This window comes from Apostichopus japonicus, chromosome 13 (assembly GCF_037975245.1).
Source record: "Apostichopus japonicus isolate 1M-3 chromosome 13, ASM3797524v1, whole genome shotgun sequence".
NCBI classification, from domain to species: Eukaryota; Metazoa; Echinodermata; class Holothuroidea; order Aspidochirotida; family Stichopodidae; genus Apostichopus; species Apostichopus japonicus.
The window spans coordinates 18,242,888-18,270,375 of NC_092573.1; the positions used below are offsets into that span (position 1 = coordinate 18,242,888).

Here is a 27,488-nt window from a genome sequence, read left to right on the forward strand (position 1 = left end):
TAAAGAAGGCATGTGTTTTTTTTTATCTGTTTTTTTAGTTTTTTATTGTTTGACTACGATGTTATTCAAGTTTGTTTAACATTTTCCATTATTTATTTACTTAATAATTTCGAAAGATTTCATTTCAGTTAAATTTGTATTAAACATATCGCACAGTACACTTCCTTGTTCTAACTTTTCAGTGTCAATTACTTCTCATGCCATGTCAATGTTATTCTTCCTTTTCTGGTTTGGCAATCTGTCGTCTAAAGTTTTCATAAGAACATATTTCTCTCTACAATTGTGAGTGTTGTGGGCGAAGTTGATTTTGTCAATTCTTGTCATCACTTTGCCCTTTCAATTCAAATAGGTTCTCATAATTTTTGCAGTATGACATATTTCAGATTCTATGAAAAGCATATATATATATCCCATTGTAAACTATGTAAAAAAAGTCCCGTAATTTCCAGTCAATCGATTGGTCAAGATTGTCATATTTCCTGCAGGGTCGGACTAATGACATTAGAAAAATGTTCATATTAAAATAATTGCTAATGTTTCTTCAGATTTCATAATTTTATACACAAATGGACTAATTATATGGGAAAGATCAGATCAGATTTTACCCAGTAAAGAATGATTCAGTGTTGTAAAACTCTCTTTGCATCCTGTAGGCAACTACCTCGAACAGAGTGTACCCGCATCCTCCGAATGGCAACACGGGAGTCGCAGCGCATGGACCGTTCCAATCTTCCAGGGGGATGAAATTTGGCAGCAACCCCCAGGAGTATTACACAGGGTCAGCGGGGACCACCTCCAGTAATCTGATACAGCGCCAGAGATTGATGCCTCGCAAAGGGTTCTCATCGCAGAGGGACGTCCGATACGACCAGAGCACCACTGGGGACTGGCGAAGCATCACCACCATGCTAGAGAACAACGATAAACGGAACAGCGGGCCCTCTCTGACAGTCGGAAACAGGTCAAACTCCTATATGAACTTGAATCTGAACGCCAATGCTCACAGCGACTGGAGAGGCAGTGATAGTCACCTCTGTATCGGAAGCGCACCGGCTAGAAGAATGTACACTGATGCTACTGCTCTTGATAACAGAAGGGAGTATGGTAAGGGAAATATTTTGAAGAGAAAAAATTTAAAAATTGAGGGCAGTATTAACCTTTACCCGACCTCGACCAAGCAGAAATTTCCCTTTCACCACACTAAGGAAAAAACACACATTGGCAATGACGACAGGTGTCAAGAGGCTAAAATATCTATGAGTATGGGTAGATGTAAATGCTGGTGTGGTTGGACCTTAATATCATCCCCTGTAGGACTGACAATGTCTTTTGCTAGTCAATTAAGATGAATTAAGCAAAATGAAAATTACGTATTTTGTCTGTATTTATGCACTGCAAGTTATGACATTTGTGTCTGGTCAACGGAATTCTAGAAGTTGTAGTCAGGTTAATGGGAGGAGTGTTGGGTACATATTAGCAAATATGAAGTTAAAGTTGATTTAGGGGAATTGTGTGTCCTGCTTTTGGCAGATTGAACGTATTAGATGGACAGTAATATGGAATATTATCATTTGAGCTGCTGTTAGGTGAATCGCACATTACATTGATCATAGTTAAATTCCTGTTTTGACATCTTAATCACACTGAGAATGGACTATTTCAACTAGGTGATTGTGACTCCAGTAGCACTATTACAACTTAAACAGATAGAGGTGCAGCTAGCAAAAGTTAAATGGATCCTTACAGTAGAAGGGGGGGGGGGGCTGGGTGGGTATGAATTTGGTGTATGTTACATAACTATATTTCACAATGCCTTACAATTGTGGGCCCCCCCTCCCTCCTCCACTTCCCAATAATGTATACTATAAACATATGGGAGAAAATAAAGTAATATCCACTCATTTTCAAACTTCCAACAACGATTTAGCTTTGTTTCATATATATTTAATAATCATGGAGACTCATGTCAGTGATTGAACATGCCTCAATACCTGTCAATGTGTGAATATGCTTAAAAGCTTTTAACCATTGCTAGCGTGCTACAATTTGATGCCAATAGTTTGTGATCTTAAACACATGTAATGTTGACCAGTCCATATGTAATAGCAGTAATGGAACTTACGTTTTCATAGAAGGTGACTGAAAATGTATTTCTCTCTTTCGTAGGTCCGTATGGAGGATCCGGTCAAAATTTCCCAAACCTCCTTAGGATTAGTCCTAGTCCAAGTATGCCTCACACATTACATGGTAAGCATTCTCAAGTAGTTCTGGAGGGCAGGCTCTTTGTTAATTTTGTATAAAGGTGAGAGAGAGAGAGAAGTGTGAGCAAAGGGCCAGAGAGAACCATGCTCTAAACTAAATCTAGATTACGCAACAAGCAGGGTAGGCTGGTAGGGTGCTCAAGCCTACCGGCCTTGTATGCCTCCATGTGCTGATTAATACAAAATTGTTGGTCAACTTTGTTGGCAGGGTGGTACAATGTTTCGATCGCATTTTGAGAACCCCTGTGCTAGAGGATTCACTGCTACATTTGTTCCGTAAATGTGTTCACCACCCGGTCTATCTTACATTTAAATTTGCTTTCCTTCCTGTGAACATTTATTGTGGCATACATTCCCATTGGTCAAAGTTGGTTATTTTCTCCCAAATGTGCTCTAAAATGTGCTGGACGTGTGCTGGTGAAAGTCTCATCCTAGCATGTTTGATCACACAGTAATATTTTAGTTTTGGAGTCAAGGGGGAGGGAGGCGTGAGGGGAGGGGAAGGTTTGGGTTTTATCTATGTTTATTGATGATTTAATGGTCTGCATATTTATCTATTCATGTTACTCTTATTTATGATGCTGATATCAATTGTTATAATGTGACATTTTACCATGTTATACCATCAAAGTCACGACATGAACACATGTTTGGAACGAAGCATATTGTAGAAGACCTACAACTTTTCCAGTAATTTTTTTGTTCTACAGCTTCTAACGTACCTAGTCTGAGTGTTGTGTCAGGGCCAGCTCCTGTAGTACATAGGCCAGACATGAACAGCGCTTCTGGAAGGACAACCATCAGTCGAGAGAGGGCCGATAATTCTCCACTGAGGTAAGTTGCCCCAATTCGTCCGATTCCATTCCTCTTAAGTACTTTGCAATAACTTAAAATAACTTTATAGTCTACTTTATTTAGATGTCAAACTTTAAATTATTGGGTATATCCAGTATTTTCAGAAATTCCGTGTCATGACAGAATGAAAATACGTTTGATGTGAATTAGGCAAACAGATTCTGTCCTTGCCACCAGAAACTACTTGTCTCTGACAATCCTACCAGAATATCAACCCTTAAGAGCATACATGACTCATTGAGAATGTCAGACCCTTAAGAAGTTAAGACTATCAGAATTAGATGTACAGAGGTTCTCACATCAAGGAAGAACCAGGCCTGATATGAAAGGGGGGGGGGGGAGGGTCAGGGACTACAGCACCGGAAAACAGGATCAATTGGGGATCTCAGGAAAATATGGGCGAGGTGCAGGAAAATATGGGATAAAGAATACTGTATTATCATTTTAGTAGTGTACTTAAGGAAGAAGGAATGAGTGCCCAAAAAGGGGGCATTATGACATTTTTGTCCCGGTGAACAACTTGGGGTCAAAAGGTAAACAAGCAATGGAGTACAAAATATGCTAGAAGAAATACTTGAAACAAGCAATGGAGTACAAGTTATGCTAGTGAAAAATGCTTGAAACAAACAATGGTGTACAAAGTAAGACCAAAATAGTTTTTTTAAGACTCTTTTGTCATTCAAAGATTGGTGTAATCATCTTGCCTTTACCCACTTTTGTTTTGTTGTATTTTAAGCTGGATGACGGACATATCTGTGAGATTTGGCGCCCAGTCGCCCATTTATAAGACCTTGAAGAGTTTGGTAAAAGATGAATACCATACAGTAGGTCTTCAAAATGATCATACGTCACAATGCATGCTAGCGTAGTGATCTCATAGCATAGAATGGTGTGTCGTGAAGGTCATTGTAGGTTACTGTCAATGTGCATTGCATCTGTTACATGTCTGAGAAGGGGCAGTGACCCTGGGGACCAAGGTTAATTAAGGGACCTGGGACAGTATGGGAAAAATAGTGTATTATCATTTTTGTAATAGTGTATTATCATTTTTGTGTATATTCAAAATAGTGTATTATCATTTTTTATCATTATCATTTTTTATCATTTATCATTTATCATTTATCATTTTTTATCATTATCATTTTTTATCATTATCATATTCAAAATAGTGTATTATCATTTTTGTAATATAGTTAAAGCTAAACAAAAATTGCAAGAAGGGGGCCCAGTGATGTTATTGTCCCTGGGCCCGATGGGGCTTTAGAGGCCTCTGATTACATCACCTGGAGTTTCAGACCTCTGATTCATGTATGCAGATGTAATAGGGAGGTGGGGGGTACATTCATAACATATCATTAAAAATAAAAGGCAAAAATGATGAATTATAAACAAAACAATTTTATTGATTTAAAACGTTGCTCTGCTTCAAAATTTGGGATTTATTTCATTGTTAATTTAGGAGTTGCAAAATCCTCAGACTGACCATGGACATTAAAGCTGGACCATGCATGTCACTCTTCTTAACTCATAGAAGCATTATTATTTCGAAGAGCAAATAAAATGCCTGCCACTTGTAGGCTGGAAATTTAGAAAAGGCTTATGGAAATTCTTGAGGATAATTTGACTTCATTGATCATTAGGGTCGTCTTCCATTTTGTGTTTTAGTAACGGTTTGGTATTGTTTGTAGTGCATGTCATATAATTTGTGTGTTTTACATGCATTTTAGATGCAATTTCTGTCAGCATGTTTGGTTTTCATTGTTGATGTGTTGCGGTAGCTCATTATTCAATGATTTAAGTAATAACTCTTGATGATAGATATTTGAGTGGACTGCCAAGCTTTCTTGGGACCCTATAAGGGAGTCCTAATATAACCCCCCCCCTTGACCTTTGACAGACCCCCTTGAGACACACTTCTGATGAAGAAGCTTCTCTTCTGTTTCTCTCCTCATGGTGGGTGGTGCACAGCTCTGGTCTCTGAACCTCCATTTGTAAGCTTCCTGATGACATCTCTGGACTTGGTTTTACAAATGTTTGAAAGAAGCATTTGAAAAGTCAACCAAAGTGTACAAAGTATACATGAGCAACCCTGGGAAAGTCACAAAAAATTCAACCATAAAACGAGTGGCGGAGCTAGGGGTATTGGTCGGGGGGCGAGAATTGTCTGTAGGGGCGCTTTCGACACTAAGCGGAGCACCACCACAGGTTGGCGCATAGCGTACAGAATTTTTTTGAGTAAAGATACTTCCTAGGTTGCCGGAAATGACCCTCTCTGGGCCTTGCTAATTTGCAGATAATGTGACAAATGTCAATAGGTAGATGAGAGCGCAATAAAAAAGTCAATAATCCCGAATAAGTAAAAAGTGGTAAAAAGCTGAAAAGGGCGCCAGCAGTCCATTAGAGTCCGTCAGGGGGGCATCCGCCCCCCCCCCTGACTGTATGGACACTCCGCCACTGCATAAAACTTGTTAAAGCATCCTACCTTTACTTATTGCGGTATTGTCATAACAGTTATGTAATACCATAAAGGACGAATCCTTTCCAATAAAAACATCACGTCAACTTTTAACTGGCACGGTGATAGCATATTAGAATTGGTGTGGATTTGTTCTGTTCATTATCTTGTTAAATGGTTACTTAATGAGTGAAACTCTTGGGGCCAAAAAAGTAGAAAAGAAAAAAGTAAAAAAAATTTAGGTACTTCATATAGAGTATATGTTGAATTTTGGACTAGTAACGAATGGTGCCTCCGCTGGAAATTGGAAAATAGTGGATTTTGAGTTAGCAATGAAATTCTGAGTACTACTTTATGTGCTGTGAAATTACCACTCTAACTTGTTCAACAAACATTTGACAGTATAAATGATTGCTGCCTTGTTTAGTTTTACTGAGAAAATGTATCAACAAAGCATTGTAATCTACATGCCAGATTTACCAAAATTTGCTGATTGAATAACCATCAAAGAATATCCTAATGTGAGACCACAACATTAAAAATGAAAATGATTTTGTGGTCAATCAGTTTACTTCCGAATTTGAGCAGTCCAGATTACTACTACTTGCTTGATATTTTCTCAAGGTAAACTTAATTGCATCTCTGAATTACCTAAACATCCTATATTTACAGTTTTTAGGAAGGAGAAAACAAGGTATTTCATGACAATTATCCCCTTTTATAGAGGTGGGAAGGGGGGGGGGGGGGGGCTTTATTTGACAAATATTCATCATGTGTAAAAGTAAGTGGGCCTGACGTTTGGATCCTAGCAGGATCTTCTTCAGGGGCTGAATGACAAGTTACAGTATTAGAAGGGACAAATACATGCACAGAATACAGACAGGTAAATGAGCAGGGTGAACACAAAAGAGATAGATGTAAGAGGATTAGTAGACAAGGGATGGAGAGATGAAAGAAACCAACAGGGGAAGAGGAGAGGTAGGAGATAAACTGTGGAGGGACAAAGAGATGATTTAGGGAAGAGGGTAGGGTATAAACTTGCATAAGTTCAAAGACCCGAAAGTGTGGAGAAAAAAGGTGGAAGAGAGCTAGGAGAAGAGGGTGACAGAGAGAGAACAGGGGGAGATGGTTGGGGAGGGGGGGGGGGGGCAGAAAGAAGGTTAGTCATTTCCTTCCTGAATGTTCAGCCCATGAGGTTGAAAGGTGCAAAGGCAATGCATCCACAGTCTCTCTCTGCTGAGTCGTACTAGGTCAGGACGGCTACCCAAGGATTCAATCCCCTGTATGGACATGTCATTTATGGTATGGTTGGGAAGGTTAAAGTGTTCTCCAACCTGGGTTCATGGTGTTGACTGTGGATCTGTGACCATAGTACCAATTCTTGAGGGTGGTTTGGTCATTCAGCCACTGAAGGAGATCCTGCTAGAATCGAAATGTCTCTTACTTTTACACATTCTCTTACACAGGCTCTTTAGTGGATAAGCAGTTTGCTAACAGTTTTTGTTTTATTTTCAATATTCATCATAACAGGGTTTCCATTTGCTTTCCTCACTTAGGTCAACAAAGTCCCAAAGGATCCGTGGGGTTACTAACAGTGTACGGTTGAAGGTAGGTTCACAGTCAATGTTCCATCTATGTCCATATGTAGGCCAATGCCACTTCCATAATGGTGTGCACCTACCGTACTGTGTACATTTGTCACCCTCTTCCAAAACAAAGTGTTAACATGCTGTTTACTATCTACTGGGAAAAGGCTCTGTAGTTGTTAAATGTGTAAAGGTTTGATGGCATGACCTTCTATCCTAGCAGGATTTCTTCATAGGCAGATTGAGGAAGATACTGTACATCTTTGTAACTTTGCCAGTTTTCTACAGTATGCATTGACCATATTTCAAATGACTAAGTATTTTTTCACTCAGAGTGTGTTGCATCATTCTTAGCACATTACTTTTGAAAATTCTTTTTAACCATAGCATGTGTACCATTAATATTTCAATTTCTTCAAAGCTATTGTAATGTGAATTGTAAATATAACTTTTTTATTTGCCTCTGTGCTCCTCCTTCCAATCCTCCCCCTTCCCCCCTCACTGACTCCCATTGCCCCTATTAAATCACACCTACTGTATCTCAACCTCCTCCCCCCCCTCACGCTCTTATAATCCTTAACGACAAAAAAGTTGCCTTTTGCCACCCAGACTAATGAATATTTTATTAAGTTGTAACATTTTATTTCTTTCACAACTCATCCTTTACACCAAATGAAAAAGCAGTTAAACGTTTGGTAAATTATTGTATGAATCAGACATGCACCGTAGTGCTCTTCACAGTATAATGTTCACACTGGTAACTACGTCTAGATGCATGCCGCTTTATGTTTGAGCGTCTTTCTAAAGCTTACATGAGGTCTGCCTCTTACTGCATAGACTGGAAAATAATCCAGTCTTGCAATCTAACAAATGTCTTTTCTCATTCCTTCTCTTCCTATTTTTAGCAGCTGGAATTACGAGAGAGCCATGGGGTTGTGCTGAGCTGATAAGAGTCTGTCGTGAATGTCGTGATGTGTGAAATATTAGATGCACAAACTACAAGGGCAATCGTTGAAGTTTCAGATGATGAATGAACCAACCATAAACAAGTTAACCAACCTGAGAGAGGGAGAGACATTGTACAAGGAGATTATGGATGTCGCAGTACGGGTTTATATCATTTAGCGCACAGGTAGGCGGAACGCTACCCGCGAGAAGCACCATTAATGTGGCCCTTCGGAACGTTAGCCCATAGCTGAGGGGAAACATGAAATGGGTATCGTTTGAGGAGTTTACACTTAGTTCCCCTACATGTGATAGGATAGGACAACATTAAACAGGTTGACCACATTTGTCAACTAATTTGTTTTTACTTTCTCACATTATGTTCAATGTCTTTCGTCCATCTCAGTCGTAGGAGGAGGAGGTACATACGAAAGTGTTGCGGCACATGCAATGGGAACAAAGCAACGATTTGGCCCGCCAGATTAATTTCATGTCACCTCTTATCTTCAGAGATGTAAATTACTGTTAAAGAAGAATGATCCTGTTCTTGAAGGCATGATGGTGCTACTAGAACAGGGTCTAGAGGTACTGCATTAATTGTACTTTCATGAAATTCTAAAACCGGCAGTTTTTCCATGCTTAACCCAAATCACAAATATCGACACATTCAGATATATAGTCAGATTATTTGATATAAGTGTGGATTTATTCGAGGAGTATCAAGAAAAAGGATTCTCAAACACATTTAAGTTTGTTTCAACAATATTCAGGAACAATGTCCTAAAAACATCAGATATACAGTAGTAAAAGGAATGATCGTAATGTTATGCCATCAGAGATATTCCTGCCTTGACTAAATTTCCATTTAAAAACCCTGCCAAGATCACCATTGCCCCCAAGTTGAAGGTAAGATTACCAAAATTCTTCAAAAGGCATTTATAAAGTCGAAACTTCATCGGATGTAAGACCCACCCCACCATTACTACTTATATACCATGATAGCTACACCGTTGAGGACATACACAACAGTAAACGTTTTATTCAGTTTTAAACTTTTTAGCTTTGACTGGAATGTAGTGTTAAACCTTCCTTTGAATTTTATGAAGTGAAACTACAAATATCTCTTTAGGCTTGATGACTATATCTGCTATACATTGTCTTTTAGAGAATACAATATTGTCTGGAATCTTTTAGCCCCTTTATTTGGCTCACCTCCCTACAATACTGTGTGACCTTGCTATTGCCATATCTTTCAAATAGTGTGCTAATAATGGCACCACTAATCCATAGTAAAATTTGTAGAACAATTGTTGAATTAGTGACAGAATTTAAGCTAGAAGACTGTGTGCTGTTTTTCTATTCCAATTTATTTATTACTTTTTTTGTTGTTGGTACATTCTTGTTCTGTGAGGCTGATAAAATGGCTTTTATACTTTGTCTGCAAATATTTTGTTCAGAGATTATTAAATTAAATACTCCTACACTTTTTTCTTCAGTAATCTAGTTTTAAGTTGTATGTGTAAATGCTTTGCTTGTTAATTTCATCCCCCCCCCCCCCATTAAATGGTTCAATGTACTTTGAGGCTAACAGAGGTTAAACAGGGTCCTATATTTGCATAGATCTTTGTGCCATTTTTTTTCCCTTTTTTTTCCTTTTTTTTTTTTAGCATTTTCAAATCTGTATTCAAGGATGTGTTTTTGCAAGAACATATTTTAGGAATCATAATTTATAAGCTAACATTAAGGTAAGTTGTAATAATAAATTATTCATAATTCACAATAATATCATATGTTTCTTGTCAGAAGCTGTGCAGGGGCTACCACCCCTCAATGGGTTCAGGTTGGTGTTGCTGTTGGTTTTTACTCTTATTCCTATGAAACCAAATCTGCCTTACTTTAATGATTTAACGAAAGACAATCAAACACGTCAGTCACAACATTGTATTTAATTTGAGCTATACCAGTCTAACTTAAAATATCACCCAAAGTGCCCTTAATCAACAACTTTTTTGATGCTGTAAATCATATTTTTTTCTGTTTCTTTTAAGTATTATTCTACATTCTTCCAGATAAGTTTGTCTTGCCATTATAATTTTTGAAGTGTGTGCCTACCTTAGATATAAAAAAGTTATACGACAGTCTGTTTTTCTTCTTCATTTTTTGGTAAAAAGAAGAGTGTTCTGTCTCCATCTTTCTATTTTTTAATAGTTCTATTGTGTATATTATAAAATGGGTGAAAATATCTTACTAATCTTAACAAGAAAAAGGTATCTAACATATTTGAAAAATTAGCAAATTTGTGAAAATATTAGTGTTTGTAGAGTTTATTAAAACCAGTTACTTTAGTGTAATACATGCAGAAATAGAGACTGAGTATTTTAAAGCAGAAACGGTCAGTGAGGTTAAGAAGAGACATAGCAGGACCATTGTTTGTTTGGAGGGGTAGGGGAGGGGTGTGGTGGTGATTAAGACAGAAGGAGGGGGAGGGAGAACGGTGTGTGATGAAGAAGGGGAGCTTACCATCTAATTATATGATGCCAGTTCAGTAAATAATTATTATAAATTTGCTTTGTATTTATTACAAGAAAGTGACTTCTGATTGGCTATTGTATTGTAAAAGAGACTACATTTCAGACCGAAAATTCAGACCACAAGCATATACCATACTGTGTGTCCTATACTTACATATATTATTTTGAAACCATATACAACAGTGTAACAGTATTTATAAAGAAAACCAAAGTGCTGATTAATTATGGCCAGTGTCTTCTTCCTTTTGAATCAAGCCATTCTTTTCCATCGATAGCCTGGAATTCCATTTTTGTGTAAAGTGACCTTTCCTTTATTGCCTCTGAATAGCTTTTTACCATTGGGAATATTATTTGTGGGGGGGGGGGTTGAAGTGTGGGAATTGAAGTGTGGTGGTGAGGAAGTGAGCCACTTGTATGCCAAAATTTGGAACAAAGTTATGACAGATCACTGATATATTGACTTGAAATATTTTCAATCTGTCGTTATAATTTTTGTGACTTTTCATGATAAATATTGTTTTCAGTTGCTGGTAATACCACTGTGTTTATTGCATTGTCAGGAATGGAATGGTTACATAGCATAATAGGAACTTGAATCTAGCCAGTGTCTTACCACAGGGTGACATTTTCTGGGATCTTGCGCTGTGTCAGCCACAACAGTATGATACCGTTGACTGCACTTGGCTAATAACAGAGGCCAGTTCTCTTCTGGTCGTAAACCCCCAAAAGGCCACTATTGTATTTGTGATTGACTTGTGTATTGAATCAAAGTTTATGCTGTAGTCAAGGTTACATCAAAACAAAGATCAAATATTCTTCATGGGTAAAATTTCTTTTGTTTCAATACCTCTGCAGTCTGCACTGGATTTGGCCTGCCGTTAAAGTCAATTAAAGACAAACAAGGTTAATAATAAAACACTTCACAGAACATATAACTTGGCCTTTTCAGTGAGCCTAATACGGGGACCTCTATAACTTAAGGTTCAGGAGAACACTCAATTTGCCGATAGGGACGCCTATTAAATATAAAAACAGACCTATTAATGTTAAGTTAGCTAAAACCTCTCCCGGAAGAAGGAAGGAGAGTAAGAATGTGGGGAGGACAAGTAACGTTGTTGGTTTGCTAGCTGCCTGTGTCGTGGCCGAACGTGATACATGATGTCGCTATGGCAAAAATTCATGTATTATTCTGTCCCATCAAGCATACGTAAAATGTTTCTGTGATAGTTTTAAAACTGCTGACGGATAAACCCATATGTGGTGCAGATGTTATACCACATTGCATTCCATACATCATTTTACTTTATTTAAAAGTAAATTTCTGACCCAGCAGAGAGGGGAGCCAACATGTGTGAGGTTATAATAGGAACTGGTACATAATGATATGGGTCAAGGAGTGTGTCATTCAGGGATAATGGTAGTTATATTATGAATAGAATGAGATCTGCCACTGGTGCATGCATGATATGATGCTTTTCCTGTTTTCTATATATATATTTTTCTGGTAGATGTTATTTTACTGTGAAATTTTCAAGAAGAAACCCACAAAATGTACTTTTGTCTTCCATCAGACTTGCAGTGTTGTGTTATTTGGCCTACTCACCATACCTATAGGCCCTGATGGTCAGTTCTAAATTTGAAGCTAGCAGTAGTTAGAATGAGCTATACCTGGCCCTGATGGTCAGTTCTAAATTTAAAGCTAGCAGTAGTTAGAATTACCTATACCTGGCCCTGATGGTCAGGTTTAAATTTGAAGCTATTAGTAGTTAGAATTACCTATACCTGGCCCTGATGGTCAGTTCTAAATTTGAAGCTATTAGTAGTTAGAATTAGCTATACCTGGCCCTGATGGTCAATTCTAAATTTGAAGCTAGCAGTAGTTAGAATGAGCTATACCTGGCCCTGATGATCAGTTCTAAATTTGAAGCTAGCAGTAGTTAGAATTACCTATACCTGGCCCTGATGGTCAGGTTTAAATTTGAAGCTATTAGTAGTTAGAATTACCTATACCTGGCCCTGATGGTCAGTTCTAAATTTGAAGCTATTAGTAGTTAGAATTAGCTATACCTGGCCCTGATGGTCAATTCTAAATTTGAAGCTAGCAGTAGTTAGAATTAGCTATACCTGGCCCTGATGGTCAGTTCTAAATTTGAAGCTAGCAGTAGTCAGAATTAGCTACACCTGGCTCTGATGGTCAGTTCTAAATTTGAAGCTAGCAGTAGTCAGAATTAGCTATTTCTGGCATAATAGAAGCTTCATTCTTTATTCGGTTCCTTTGTTGTTGTCTGTAGCAACTGTACTGTAATTATAAAGTTGTAATTCAAACAACAAGGGATGTAGGGGAAAGGAGAGGAAAGATGAGGGGTTGGGGAAGAGAAGTTTGGGGAAAGAGGAGGAATTAGGGAGTGCCTCATTATTTCCATAACAACAGGATATATTCTAATATGGCCAACGGAATGTTGGTTTTGTGAAAAAGGCCGCTTAAATTTCTAGCTGGATGGAGGAGGTAAGGTGTGTGAGATACTTTTGACCTGTAAAAGTCTATGCAAAAAAAGAATCACCAGACTATTATTATTATTACTTACTAACCTTTCACCTAGTCTTCATGAATATTCATATCAGGGATATATTAAACTTACAGCCTGCATGTGACCATTTTCGTATAGATGAGAAGTCTCTCTCATAATCAGGGTACTGTTAAGAAGTGTGCTAATTATTTACATCCAAAGACCTTTTCTTCAGTTTTCAGTCTATAAGTATGTTTTTTTTATTTTATTTTTTTATTAAGGTACAAGTTTGTACGTTACACTTCATTTAGAAACAGTATAATTTTCAAACAAGTGTGTATTGAAAATTAAGTCTTGTGTGTTATTCGTCAGCCTCTTAAACATTAGATATTAAAAAAAAGAAATAATTCTTTAGTTCAGTTGTACTACAGAAATACAAATTCCAGATGTTTATGAATTTATCCTCAAGCCCATCTCTATTTATTGTGCTAATACAGCATGAATCTTACCAGGCCATCTATGCTCCCATCTAAGTATCACCAGGGAGTGGATCCAGGCTGTCTGTGCAGTTAAATGTTCAAACAGCCAAACAGGAAAAATTCAGTTTAAATTCACAATAAAAGTGACCAGTCTTACCCATCCTCATTCATACATAAATTGTGTCGAAGACCAACAATGCTATTTCAATAATATTGGGGGGAAAAGTTGAGATGGTACCAAGAAAAGTTAGCAGACTTAAAACTGATTCCAGGCCACTTGGTGATATTAAATGGGAGCCTCTGCCTTTTAACCTGCCAATGAAACATGTCATGAAAATTGGTTAAATTATACAGACAAAATTTACTTAGCAAAAATGATATGGTTCAATGGTGGATCACATATATAGAGAAGTGTTATTGAGGTGTAAACTGTACATACTAATACTGTATTACATTCCAGCCAAACCGTAATTGTGATGTGTTGTCTTATATGAATGAATCAATTCACAGGTCTATGCAACTAGATATACTTATTTTCCATCTAAAGTTTGTTCAATATAAATAAAATTCATTCTTTTGTAGAACTAAAAACTGTTACTTTTGAATTTTTTCTCTCATTATTAGTGTCAATTTCACTTTTCACAGTATTTATATTCATAATGAAATAGGCCGGGAGACTACTTCATCCCTCAACCCCCCCCCTCCACCTCATACCCCACCCCCACCTACACCCACAGCCCCTTTGACCCTACCTGTAGATGCAAGTTACACAATGCAATGTGCACAGTTAATGACGCCTAATACTTTAAATACTTGTTATAAATTTCAACATTAACAAGAATATGAGGTAAAATTTCTTATTGATACGTCGAAGATGAACACATGATATTAGCACACTATAGTGAATTGAATCCTGATTCAATTTATATCTAAATGTCATTTTCGAGATCTTAAGAATTGAAAGTGATACTTTTTATAGAAAGTAAAATATACAAGCAAAATAAGTGAAATGTCATAGATGCACACACTAATAAAAAGTTTTCTTTTTGATGTAATTCATCATTAAAAAAAATGGTTTGTATTCGTGAGATATATCACCTGGGGGGGGGGGGGCAAGTTTCGCACGCGACCAGTTAGGTCATTTTAGGTACTTTTGCAATATGCCCAATTACCAAACACTTGTAACCACGGTAACGGAACTGTTACGAATGTTTCTTTAGCCAACTTGAACAGTTTATTCCTGAGTTCCATCCCTAAGTTTCTGGAAGGGATAGTCCAACTGAATATAGGAACTTGATATAGTGTAAATTCACTATACTCTTAGCTGATAACCCTGGGTGCTCTGTTCTCGTACTGTTCACAGTACATAAATGTATCATTCGCACTTTGTCTACAACTTCTATATAATTGGATTATTCATTTTCGTCAGTAAAAGTTGTTATTTGCCGAATCAAATTTAGAATTTGGATAAACTTAAAAAATAAAAAAAAAAGCTAATAGTAAATGGGATTTTGACAATTGGGTTCAGTTTTTCATCTTTTCAAGTGGTTTGTCTGAAGTTCTCATTTTGGTGTGTACTATTCTTTCAGCAGTACAGTTTAAGTTATCTCAATGTCTATGCTTTGCTAAATTATGATTGAAATAAATTTGTATATGAAGCGGCTACAAAACTGTCTGTCTAGCGCCATAATTGATCGGTTTATTACATTAATCTTAAATCTGTATAGTCGTCGGAAACAATATTTCGATTAGGCCTATCCATACGTGCGCTGTTGAAATGACGTAATATATCGAGTGGCGTCGCCAGACATTTCAATCTGGGGGGCACAGGGAGGGCACAGCACTTAATTAGGGGGGCACAATGTTTATTTGTGAATGCCGTCTTGGGGGAGGGGTCTAAGGGTCCAGGCCAACCCTTGGCGACGCCACTAAATATCTCATGCTGCAGCTTCCAAGTAAAAATCTCGGATTAACTTCGGACGGAACATACAGATATGATATAACAAGCATGGTAACATGTTATCTCGCTGGGTAGCGTTGTAAGGGGGGGGGGGTGGCAACGACAGAAAGCAAAATAATAGGATAATATTGAACTTGAAATTACTGATTAACGTCAACCGCGAACAGGTTTAGCTTTACCTTTAAATGCATTTTGACATTTTCGTCCAGTATTATATTTGTCCTCCAATGTCATGGACGGGGGGTTAGCGGGGAAAGACATTTGACCGTGGCTCCCGCACATACCCCCCCCCCCCTTCACTGCCCCTTTTGTACCACTAACTAGATCCAACCAAGAATTACTACAATGATAAAGGGAGGGGGGTTGGGTTAGGGTTATGGTGTTCGGCCGGTTGAGGAGCTGGATTTCCTGATTCGTTCAGCTGTTCTGTCCAACAAGCTCAATGGGTATTCCTCTGCTAATTATCATTTCTTCTTTTTAGAATCTCCCACCGTAGTACTCCCTTCTGAAGCTGAACTAGTCTTGCGGCAACAACAACAGTAACACCAGCAACCATATAAACATTTCAAGATTCCTCTTAAAGTAACAAAACTTATGACACTTAAGATTACGACCATAATGATTATAAATGCTGCAACATCTAACGAGTACAGCTCTATAGTTCCCATGTCTGCTGATCTTGGTCTTAGGTGGTCGCCACCAAATTGTAACACGTGATCGATCCAGTAAACAGCTCGTTCCAAAGGGCTTTGGTTCTTATTTAAATCTCTGTAGATTGCAGATAATCTGTCGGCATTCTTTTGGTAACTGATAGTTTGCAAGATGGTAGAATGTAAGAGAGACAGGAGAAGAAGAGGGAAAAACAGCTTAAAATGGGTGAATCATCTAAGAACGAAGTTTTGTGGGGAAGGTGGGAGAGGAGAAGTAGGAGGGGGAGGGGGAGGTGAGGAAGGGAAGGTGAGGGAGGGGAAGGGGAGGGGAGGGATTCACTGGGAAAACGTGTGAACCTCAAAACATGTGTTGATGTAGTCCATTTATGGCCTACCCGGAATATGGAGCAATGTACCCGTGTACACTGAAATTAATTTTGATATTTTATCTCACTAATGGAACAAGCTATCATAATGAAACCTTGGCTTTCTGCGTCAAGTTTGATCTTTTTTTTTTATTCCATTCATGTATTAAACCAATAATTCAAATCAGCATATCATTTATTTACATATTTATTGTTTTAAAGTTGCTAAGCTAAAAATGGTGGATTTTAGGGGGGGCGGGGGTTATATTGCATACTTGTAAAATCTTGAATTAATTCAAAGCGTAATCCACGTAAGACAATTCAGTTTCCGCATTGTATTCGTAACGCCATCTATAGCCTATATATCCAAAGGTTAGTAAAAAATAAAATAAAATAATTGAATATTGGGATACTGATGTTAACTTGTAACAAACTGATACGTTTGTGAAACAGATGGCGCTCCGTAATTTTAATAAATTTGCTGTTGACCAATCACAAAAAGTTTTATTATAATGGGGCTATTTACCGTCGGTCGTGAAGTACAGTATTAACTGCTTCCCGAAAGCTCTCTTCTGTGATTTGAAGAACATCTAACATAACCCCCATTCCTTTCTTCTGAATCCGAGTCGACGTGAAAAATTGATCCGCAAATAACGGTAGAAGAACCATCGGTACACCGTGGTATATAGCTTCGTAGACACCGTTAACACCACCGTGATATATCATTAATTTGACTTGAGGATGAGCTGGAAGAGACAATAATAATGATCAAAAACTTTCAATATATATAAGGTCTTTAGCAAAACATGGGGGATGGGGAGGGGGGGGACTTAAAACAGCTAGGGGTACATTTTCTGTTAAGTCGTTTGAACTTTAAACAATTTCCGAGGATCCAGGCTGAATACCTTTGAGGTCATGATATATCGATCATTAACGTTTTAGGACGCGGTTGGCTATAGACTCACAACTGTGCGATCAGTGTGTTGACCTTTCACGTTCAGTTGAGTAAATATGGTTGTGGCGTTTCCATTGGTAGTTTCATTGTGGTAAATGATTAAAAGTATGTCTGCCTGCGATAAATGACATTAGAGTTTGTAAAATACTCGTAGAACCTTGAACACGACTCGTGATCAGGGACGTAGCCAGGGGGGGAGCAGGGGGAGCGACCGCTCCCCCCCTTTCAGTGTCGATTTTTTTTTTTTTTTAAGCTGTCGTTTTTTTAGCATGGTATTTTGTCAGTGCTCTTTTGATCTTGAATACTCGCAAGCTCCGTTAAGTCGATTATAATCGTAGTAACATTCACGCCTACTGATTCAGCACTTACTTAGTTTGGCAGATGCAATTAGCTAAATTTAGCCTATAGCCTATTACAAGTATACAGTTGGCCACTGCGTAATAAAATACATATTGCCTACCTTACCGCACTCTATGGAATGTCACGAACCGTATGCACAACAACGTCGACAACGTTCGTTCTCATCCTTTCTATGATTCGTCCTAAGTTGTTGCACGAACAGCATATTATGAAGCTAGCTAGCAATCGTACGTGATACGCACTTCCTATAATAATTATTACACTGCTAATACACTGCGATAACGATATTTGTTTTTAGGCCACTGCATATCTGGCTATATTACAAAATATGAAAGTTTATATTGTCCATCAGTTAAGTTCGTCAAATGTATTAAAGTCCAGACATTGGACAATAAACAAGAATCATCCTACTGGAAAAATTGTAAAAGAGCGCTATGTTTGTCTTTCTGATATATTATGCAAAAGAACATGTAAAAGAATTCAAACAGGATACAAAATCTGCTGATAATGATATCATATGATCAGGGGCGTAGCCAGTATGTAGCACTGTAGGCCCGGACCTACATTTGTTTTGGCCAAGTTATCTTTTTTTTTAAAACACCCATAATTCAAATCCATAAGCTTGCTGGACGAGTTTAAGAGTCTAGACAGGAAAAACTATTGAAATGAACGTAGCAAGAACATGGCTAAATTAGGTGACCTATTCTTCTGTCATCTAGGCTGTCATTTCTATCGCGTGCTGTTTCATTCAACACTCTAACCGCCGAAAAAGACTAGGATCCGATCTTGTCAGTTTTTTAACATGTAGTTAAGAACCCGTTTACGCAGATAATACGTCAGTTGAGAAAACAGTTGAGAAATTTGCATCAGATGGCAATCGTCGGATAGCTCTCGCCTTCTCTTATTAGGCTAACTTAAACATTTACTAGCTACAGTTGTATCAAAGACAATTACTATTTTCAATCGTTTGTTTTTTTGGTTTACAAGTGATATTGAATGAGGTGTCTCAAGTTAGCAAGAGGCCAGGGAACCAGAATGAACACTCGGGAAGGGCTGTTTCCGGCCATCTGGGGGGTTTGTAAAACCAAAAATTTTCTTGTACGCTCCGCGCCAACCGATGGTGGCGCTCCGCTCAGATAGTCTTGCATACAACTTTGTAAATCCATATCAATCGCAAAAAGTGCTCCCCCCCTTTCAAATTCCTGGCTACGTCGCTGCTCGTGATCATAATAAACTGGCAGGCTATCTGTGTGGTTAGTGTTTGTGTGACGCGAACGATCAAATTGGATGGGAAAAAGGAAAAAGGAAGGTTATATACAGAATTCATTTGTGTTATTTTATGACAATTGATCCTGCATGTGGGCAGGAATTGTGTGGGTTCCTAATTCATTGCAACTGGGGTCTCTTTAATAGCTGAACCATTATGGAATAAAACGAGGTAAAAGATTCCCTGTTTTTCGACGCGTATAGGCCTACACTCAACATTGCGTCCGACTAAACAACATGAAATGGTGGAAATCAAAGCTCTTTTGAGGGAATTTAACAATTTTCAGCTACTGTTTGCCAAAAATCGGCCAAAATGCTATTTGGTCGGACCTTTTTCCTCCAGCCAAAGAAATTTTTAAAAATTTGTCACCCTTACAGTTTAAAAAAGCTAAATCTGCAACCCTCGTCTATCTGTCTAGCATATTTGGGGACCAACTGGCATCAGACTTTGTGATCGCTGGTATTACACTATATTGTTGCACATACCATAGGAGGTTAAGACAGTACACTGAATCATGTCTAAATATGTGTTTATACAAATGTGTTTACTATTTATACAGATAGGCCTATACAGGAGTAATTTGACGAGATGTTTCTCTCTACTGAGAGTATTGAGAGTGTACACTATACTTCAAAATAAAGGGAATACTCCTTATACTTCATAGTATAGATTATACTCCCAATATTTCGTAGTATCATGAGAGTATACTCCCTATACATCATAGTATATATGCAGGGTATAGAGTATACTCCCTATTCTTCATAGCATAGAGTATACTTCCTATACTTCGTAGTATAGAGTATACTCCCCATACGTCGTAATACAGAACATACTCCCTATACTTCGTAGTATAGATTATACTCCCTATACATCATAGTATAGAGTAAACTCCCTATACTTCGCAGTATAGAGTATACTCCACATACATCATAGTATAGAGTGTACTCCCTATACATCATAGTATAGAGTATACTCCCTATACAATAAATGCAAAATATAGAATATACTCCCTATACTTCATATTATAGAGTATACTCCCTATGCTTCTCAGTATAGAGTACACTCCACCTACATCATAGTATAGAGTGTACTTCCTATACATCATAGTATAGAGTATACTTCCTATACAATAAACGCAAAGTATAGAGTATACTCCCTATACTTCATATTATAGAGTATACTCCCTATGCTTCTCAGTATAGAGTACACTCCACCTACATCATAGTATAGAGTGTACTCCCTATACAACATAGTATAGCGTATAACTTCCTATACAATAAATGCAAAGTATAGAGTATACTCCCTATACTTCATATTATAGAGTATACCCCCTATGCTTCTCAGTATAGAGTACACTCCACCTACATCATAGTATAGAGTGTACTTCCTATACATCATAGTATAGAGTATACTTCCTATACAATAAATGCAAAGTATAGAGTATACTCCCTTTACTTCATATTATAGAGTATACTCCCTATGCTTCTCAGTATAGAGTACACTCCACCTACATCATAGTATAGAGTGTACTACCTATACATCATAGTATAGAGTATACTTCCTATACATTATATGCAGAGTATATAGTATACTCTATTGGCAGTATTACCAAGTAGATCATTCTGTGGCATCCATTTTACGATACGTATATTCTCTCCGACGGCGACACCCGATGGTAGTGTACCCTCAAACTTCCATAAAACGCGTTGTTTAAGTCCGTTGAATGTATTTAACATCAAGGCTGTCTGTTTGTCCCCCAGTGATTTCACTGCAGAACCCTGTGCATAGGAATCATATACCATGATCGGGTTGAAATTACGTGACTACGGCGATGGGGAGGGAACAGGGACGAGTGGGTATTATTTCGGTGTGATGGGGTTGGGGAGATAAGGTGGTGGGAAGGTACTGAGACGCACTTTATAAAGCTATAAGGTATGTCCTCATCAACTGTTTTGGAATAAAGGGCATAATATTGTCTCCTATACGTTAGAAAGTCAAAGAATGGTCTCTCATGTGCAAATGTCAGGACGAATTATCTTGACTCCTTATACGGGTTTGAAATGAGTCGGGGGAATGAGTTAGATAGGGAGAAACAGAACGAGCAATACTTTTGAATGTGTCGAGGTATACAATTCCTGCATAGAAAATCAATGCTCTAAACAATTGGGGTTATGCTCCCCCCTGTACTCCCTGCCAGGGTCCATATTGTTACATCCCTCTCTAAGCAGTGTTGTTATCGATATAACGTTTTGCTTACTGCACTTCTAAATATCTGAGAATGGGAGAATTAGAACTTCCAGAAATGTATATGTACTTTTTGAAAGGTTTAAGAACTTTGGCATGCCTTTAATGGACGCAATACTACCACAAAGGAGATCTCCAGATAATACTATGAAATTAAAATACATGTTAATTCATTTTATTCTTATGACCCCCTCCCCTCCCCTGACCCTAACGCACCATCCCCCTTCCCCACCCATGAAGATTTTAATGTACCGTACAAACATTAATCTTGCAGGAACACCAATTTACGGACATATATGAAAAATAACTTACCAGCGAACAGATAACAACACCGTTCTCACCAGCACCATCTAGAAACTCTATTAAGTCCTACAACATAAAATAAGAAATCGAAAAACACAATTAAATAAGATAGAAGAATAAGCTATTGTTCTTCTCGTTCTTTTGTTTGCGGATAGTTTTATTATCTGCCAAAAAAAAGAGGTAACAATGTAGATTGAGCACCTGGTAGAAGTTCTTTCCCAACCTCCCCCTCCCCCTCTCGTGGTCCTGATTAAACTTATGTTCCCTATTACGACGATGTAAAAGCCCTCCAGATGAGGATGGTGACCGGCGCGTAGCCAATGGGGGGGGGGGCGAAGGGGACAGCCGCCCTCCCCCACATTGAGCATACATATATATTTTTTTAATGTTTTCATAATATCGCTAGTAACTTCAAAAGAGAAAATGCTAAGATGCAACTAACAAGGCCTGGGAAGTGCCATTTCCAGCGATCTGGGAGGCATTTTCAGCCAAAATTTTCTTGTACGCTTCGCGCCAACATGGTGGCGCTATACACTTAGATAGTTTGCAATGCCGTATCTAGGGCTCTGATAGTTTACCTACCTTTTCGCCCCTCCCTTGGCAATTCCTGGCTATGCGCCTGGATGATGATGCCATAGTAATATAGGAAGGGCACCAATCGACTAATAGAGGTAAGGTATTCGCAAACTATACATATATGCATATTTAATGTCCAATTGTTCTGCTTTAGGTCTATGTTCATCCAATTTTTTCACCATCTACCCTACCATACACCTCTGGGGCCCCTGCTGCCCATTTTGCTGATTTACGTTTATATGTTTCACTTTCATTTCCTTTAACCTTCCTCCATATGGTAGATAACAAAAAACTCATTTGCTTGATAGATTAAATCCCCTTTCAGATTGATTAGTTCCCAATGTAACCGTTTGAAATTAATACATCACCTACGTACTGTATCCAATATAAGAAAACAAAGAGTTTCATTGGTCAACACAACTTATATCATTTGTTTGCTACAATCTGTCCATGCATTAAACTGCCTGTCCCTTCTCTTCCGTGCATGCCCCTTATCCTCCGTTTAACTCACGCTACTGGTTAATGTAATTTAAAACTAAAATGGGGGAAAAGGTGATTTGGGGGGGTGGCGTCGATTCTGCAAGGAGAGGTGAGGAGGGGTTAGGTATCTTAAAATTTATAGCATAGATCGGTGTTAATATGAGGCCTGTGTTGTTTCCGGTGTTAACCCGGGCCGATTTGTTTTCCAACCTATATAGGTCAACCTTTATAGGCCTATAGGGCCTATACATACCTCTCGCAGTGGTTTTTCCTTAGTTACCATGACGCCTCCGATAGGGATGACATTCGGGGTGAAAGGTCGTGCGAAGTCAAGCGTAACATCAACATTAGTCAACCAAAGTAGAGCATCGGCAAAAAGTTGTTTTTGATTCAGTTCAGGTTTGATGTTATATTCTTGTTGGGTCTTAACCAATGTATCGGTTGTTACATACATCGCTAAATAATCCACGTAAAAACTGACAAAATTTTGAAGTCTTTCAAAAAATGTCATTTCGTCTGTAAGCGTGCTAAATATATCAAATGGGACGTACGATGAAGGTATAGGCATACCGAAGAGAGTTTCGTCCAGCAAGGGTACTCGAACGGTACTTGTAAACACAACAAACGGGTGACCGAGATATTGGGCTACCATGCCATTACACGTTGACAGATAGAATACTAGAGTCAAATCATAATGGCCATTCTCTAGCTCTTGCAATGCTCTCTTATCGGCCCACATATCCCCGCAACATCGAGCAAAAACATGTTTCATCTCTAGAAGATTGCGAACCATCTCCGAGAATCCGCTGGCGGAAACAGAAAATTGCTGCGAACTCTTCTCGTTGTACTCTTCACTCTCCTCTTTGGTGAAACAACCACTGTATACTATGACTTCAGAGAATGAATCATTTGCGTAATTCTCCCAGCCTGTCCAACGTAAGAGTGTCACGTGGTGGCCCTTGTCAACCAGCGCCTTCGATATTGTGGTGATTAGCTTGACGTGACTGGGTGTGTGGAATCCGCTTGTAACCGGTAACAGAATACGATGTCCTATAGTATTTGAGACGTAAAACAGTAAACAAAACAGCGCGAACATCGCAGGTCCTGAACGAACCATTCCAGCACGTACACAACCTCTATAACGAACGCCACCTTCCATTCCTATACCGAGGCACGCCGTTGTATTTTGGGATTATTATGATTGATTTAATCGGTTTTACTATCTCAAGTAAATTGATCGGCTTTGCAAGTAAGCAGATCCAAAGATGTATGGCGAAGATGGACGAGCAGCCAATTGTCGAACGTTTGAAAAGACCAAAAGTCTTCCTCAACCAATCGAGTGATATTTCCGTTCCATGTGAACCACAAGAGAATAATAAAAACTATATATACACCGTTATCATAATAGCAGTAAAAATATACCATACGTGCATGGTCCACTGAGCTGAACTAAATAATTGCTACAATAAAATAACACTACAGAATAGGAATTTAGTTTGAGTACAAAGGTCAAGGTTGTCTTTTCAACTCAGTGCTTCCTTTTCTTTCGGTATACCAATGTTATCAAAACGTATGCCAAGAGTTGCGTACATAAAGTGTGTGGGCGTCTGAACCGCACCAGGTGTGTGTCAAGGTAGCCTTCAGGCGAGACACTTATCCAAACTTGAACCTATTCATGCAATGGAATTATTACACTTTGTTAATAGGACTTCACAATTTAAGGACTATGTTATATTTGTTATATTGTTATATTGCTATATTGCTTTTTAGTAAAAGTGTCACTATCATTCTGTGATTCGGGTAGCGCCTAAGAATATCACATTGTTCTGTACGGTTTCGGTACGAGTCTTCTACTATCCATTCTCGTTTAAATGTCATACTGCACAGAAACATTTTTTCCAATGTGCATTTATGCAGCAACATGTATCCGCCAAAGTGCCCAACCTTTGTTCATAGAAAGTATTGATGTTGTAGATCCAAGGGCGTAGGAACCGGGGGCCTGGGGGCGCCAGCCCCCCAGTGAAAAATATGTGGAGGGGCGGAAGTATCATTCCGCCCTCCCGCTTCGCAAGTCAGAAAACCCCTTTTTCATTTCCAAATGAGAAAAAAAATCTCATTTGGAGCACCAGATTGCATCTAAGGCCTGGTGAAAATACAAAATTAAGTTTACAAAATGGAGTGGGTGTTGAAGTGTGCTATATTGCACCAAATTGCATCTGAGGCTACCTGGAAATGCAAAAAAATGTTTACTTCTGCGTTATTCACTAATTTATATATTGATATATTATTTGTCACTCATGTTTATATTTGGTAACCATAGGGATCCTTTTAAAATACCCGATCATTGTTCGAATACAAAACGATATTATCCATAAACAAATCAAAACGATTGAAATGATATAGATGGTGACATCAATCATATAAAGTTCAATAAAATTCATATCTGCAGATCGTGAGCGCAGATGTTCGTCTCCAAACTTCATGACGTGTTCCATCCAGTGTACTGCCCTCTCTGGAAGAGTCTGTGGCGCGTCTTTGTGTATCCTTGAGAAGTGTTGGCTAAGTTGAGTATATCTGAAATAGCAGTAAATAATCGGGGTAAGGAGCCTGTTATTACAATACCCCTCCATTCAATATTACTTTTGTTTTCATGATGTCCTTTGTTCCGACCAATGTGGAAATAAACCGTATACCGTATACGTAGTTCGCCTCATCATACTGACAATTTTAATTCAGTGATTAAAGACCAAAAGGCTAGTCGACTGTATATCTTTATGGTTAGTGTTCGAAACATCTCCTTAATAATGCGGATACGGCTCCTGTTAAAACAGAGTTTCGGTATTGGTGCTAAACAACGGAAGTCATATGAATGATATGATCAGCCACGTCGCTAGAGTGGGGTGTGGGGGTGTCTCACCCCCCCCCCCCAAACTTGGTAAAACTGACGATAGTTGGAAAATTTGAGCGCGGCAGTAGGAATTTCCGACTGTCGCACTCTAATTTTCATATATTCTTGTAATTTGTGAGTGACGAAAAATTTTCAGTCAAAATTGACCTTTAATCGATCATATTTACCACGTTTTCCTTGTCACATTGAGAAATGGTATCTCGCAATCCTTATACTCCACCATACAAAACTCCGTATGATATTGAACACTCTGTACAACGTATACAATTAAACACTCAATGCTAATCTACGGAAGCTTAAAAGTGCCATCAACATAAGAAAAACATTGCCCCATAAGGTGAAATTTTTCAGTAAATTGTTAAGATAACAAGATAAAATCTGATAAAAAAAAAAACAGAAAAATGGTGGATTGCTCAGTTGCTTTAACTGAGCAATTGAACAATTTTCTGAAAAATGTTTAATTGTTCACTTCATTCCAAATGCTCAGTTGGAATGAAGTGCACAATTGAATTTTTTCATGTGAGTGATAAATAGCCCCCCCCCCCCCCAAGAAAATAATATTAAGTGCGCTAGGAAAAAGCACTGTATTTTTTGGTAATTCATTATGTCGTTGAATAAAATTTGTTGAAAATAAAAGTTTTCTCCTTTGTTACATTAACGTATCTTTTGTAGTTCGTAGTCTATGTAGCCTATCAAGCAGATAACTTATACTCAGTTGCTTACTTGCTTAACCAGAGTGATTAATAAGTTTGTGAAGCGAGGCCCAGTATTACAAATGTACCGAAAAAAGTTCGGAACAAAAGTGCAGTCGCGAAAGATAGGATGTCTGACTGACACTGACCGTATCGTTGACGAGTAGTGCGGGGGGGGGGGGGGGTACAAGGCAGCAGTCGGAATTTTCTGGCTCCAAAACCCATCCAGTTGGAATTTCAGCCACTACACCCCCCCCCCCCCAGCCCCATTTACCAGGCCTTAGCTACGTCCCTGGATATGATGAAAAGGTCTCTTTGTAAGACCCCCACCCCACCCTCAGGGTCTTCTTGCGGAATGCATTTGGAGGAGTGCAGCAAAAATATGCGGGTTACCCCCTCAAACCCACCTGTACCTCAGGGGTGTATCCACGATTTTGTAACCCGGGGGCGCGAAATACTATCTAAGCGGAGCGCCACCATCGGTTGGCGCGCAGCGTACAAGAAATTTTCGGGTTTTGATTCCCCCCCCCCCAGATCACCGGAAATGGCACTTCTCTGGCTTGAAATGACCGACCCAATGTACACTTTTGCCTGAGAACCAAGAATTTCCCAATATTTCTTTTTCATCCATAACCTTTTTGAAGATTGTCACCAGTCACACATCATTCGACCACATTGCATCTCCTGTGGATCATTGCTTTCTTGTAGATGGTTCTACGTCGCGGCCCACAATACCCGTAAGCACCATTTTCAAGGTTTAAAGCCCATTATTTGTTCAGAATTTGAATAAATTCACTTCAAAAAATACCCATAATGTTGCACAAAATTTCACCAATATAGAAAAACCTCCTTCAACCCCTAACAGACCGGTCAAAATTGCACGAGTAGAGGGAAGTATGATGAAGAATGGTGGTCAGGGAATTTTCGAAAATTCAGACACAGTTAATTTATTGGTGTACAAATATTAAACCTCTTATAACGGCTAATATAAAACTTCGTTGAAGGAAATTAAAATATACCAGATATTTCCGGAACCGAACACTACGCACATGAAACGCCATGAAACGCCATTTTCATGCTCACTGATATGATGTGATATCTGCAGTTTG

General features: G+C 38.5%; 2 protein-coding genes across 6 annotated transcripts in view; one reads left to right on the forward strand and one right to left on the reverse strand.

The window, feature by feature from the left end:
• LOC139978285 (tubulin polyglutamylase ttll6-like) overlaps nt 1–11,939 on the forward strand; it is a 34,695-nt gene extending 22,756 nt beyond the window's left edge. For 4 of the 5 annotated variants that reach the window (XM_071988345.1, XM_071988347.1, XM_071988348.1 and 1 more), the window contains 5 exons: nt 654–1,104; nt 2,167–2,247; nt 2,972–3,095; nt 7,128–7,179; nt 8,063–11,939. In XM_071988345.1, coding sequence (XP_071844446.1) covers nt 654–1,104; nt 2,167–2,247; nt 2,972–3,095; nt 7,128–7,179; nt 8,063–8,104 — 750 coding nt within the window. In that variant the 3' untranslated portion in view covers nt 8,105–11,939. The remainder of the gene's footprint in view (nt 1–653; nt 1,105–2,166; nt 2,248–2,971; nt 3,096–7,127; nt 7,180–8,062) is intronic. The other variant, XM_071988346.1, reaches the window with a different exon arrangement.
• A 1,541-nt stretch (nt 11,940–13,480) lies between these two features.
• Nucleotides 13,481–24,196, reverse strand: LOC139978288 (UDP-glucuronosyltransferase 1A10-like). The gene is made up of 5 exons (XM_071988351.1): nt 23,033–24,196; nt 21,733–21,789; nt 20,786–20,954; nt 17,121–17,340; nt 13,481–16,386 (listed from the first exon to the last, which is right to left on the reverse strand). The coding sequence occupies exons 1-5, from the start codon at nt 23,936–23,938 to the stop codon at nt 16,044–16,046; spliced, it is 1,695 nt and encodes a 564-aa protein (XP_071844452.1). The 5' UTR covers nt 23,939–24,196; the 3' UTR covers nt 13,481–16,043.
• Between the last annotated feature and the right edge of the window lie 3,292 nt (nt 24,197–27,488).

What these genes read in the sequence shown, in the direction of transcription:
- LOC139978288 (XM_071988351.1), bottom strand. Translation starts at nt 23,938, where the DNA reads ATGGAAGGTGGCGTTCGTTATAGAGGTTGTGTACGTGCTGGAATGGTT. An exon ending in AGGAAAAACCACTGCGAGAG is followed by an intron (nt 21,790 to 23,032) that starts GTATGTATAGGC and finishes TTTATGTTGTAG; the next exon opens with GACTTAATAGAGTTTCTAGA. An exon ending in GCCACAGAATGATCTACTTG is followed by an intron (nt 17,341 to 20,785) that starts GTAATACTGCCA and finishes TGTCTCTTCCAG; the next exon opens with CTCATCCTCAAGTCAAATTA.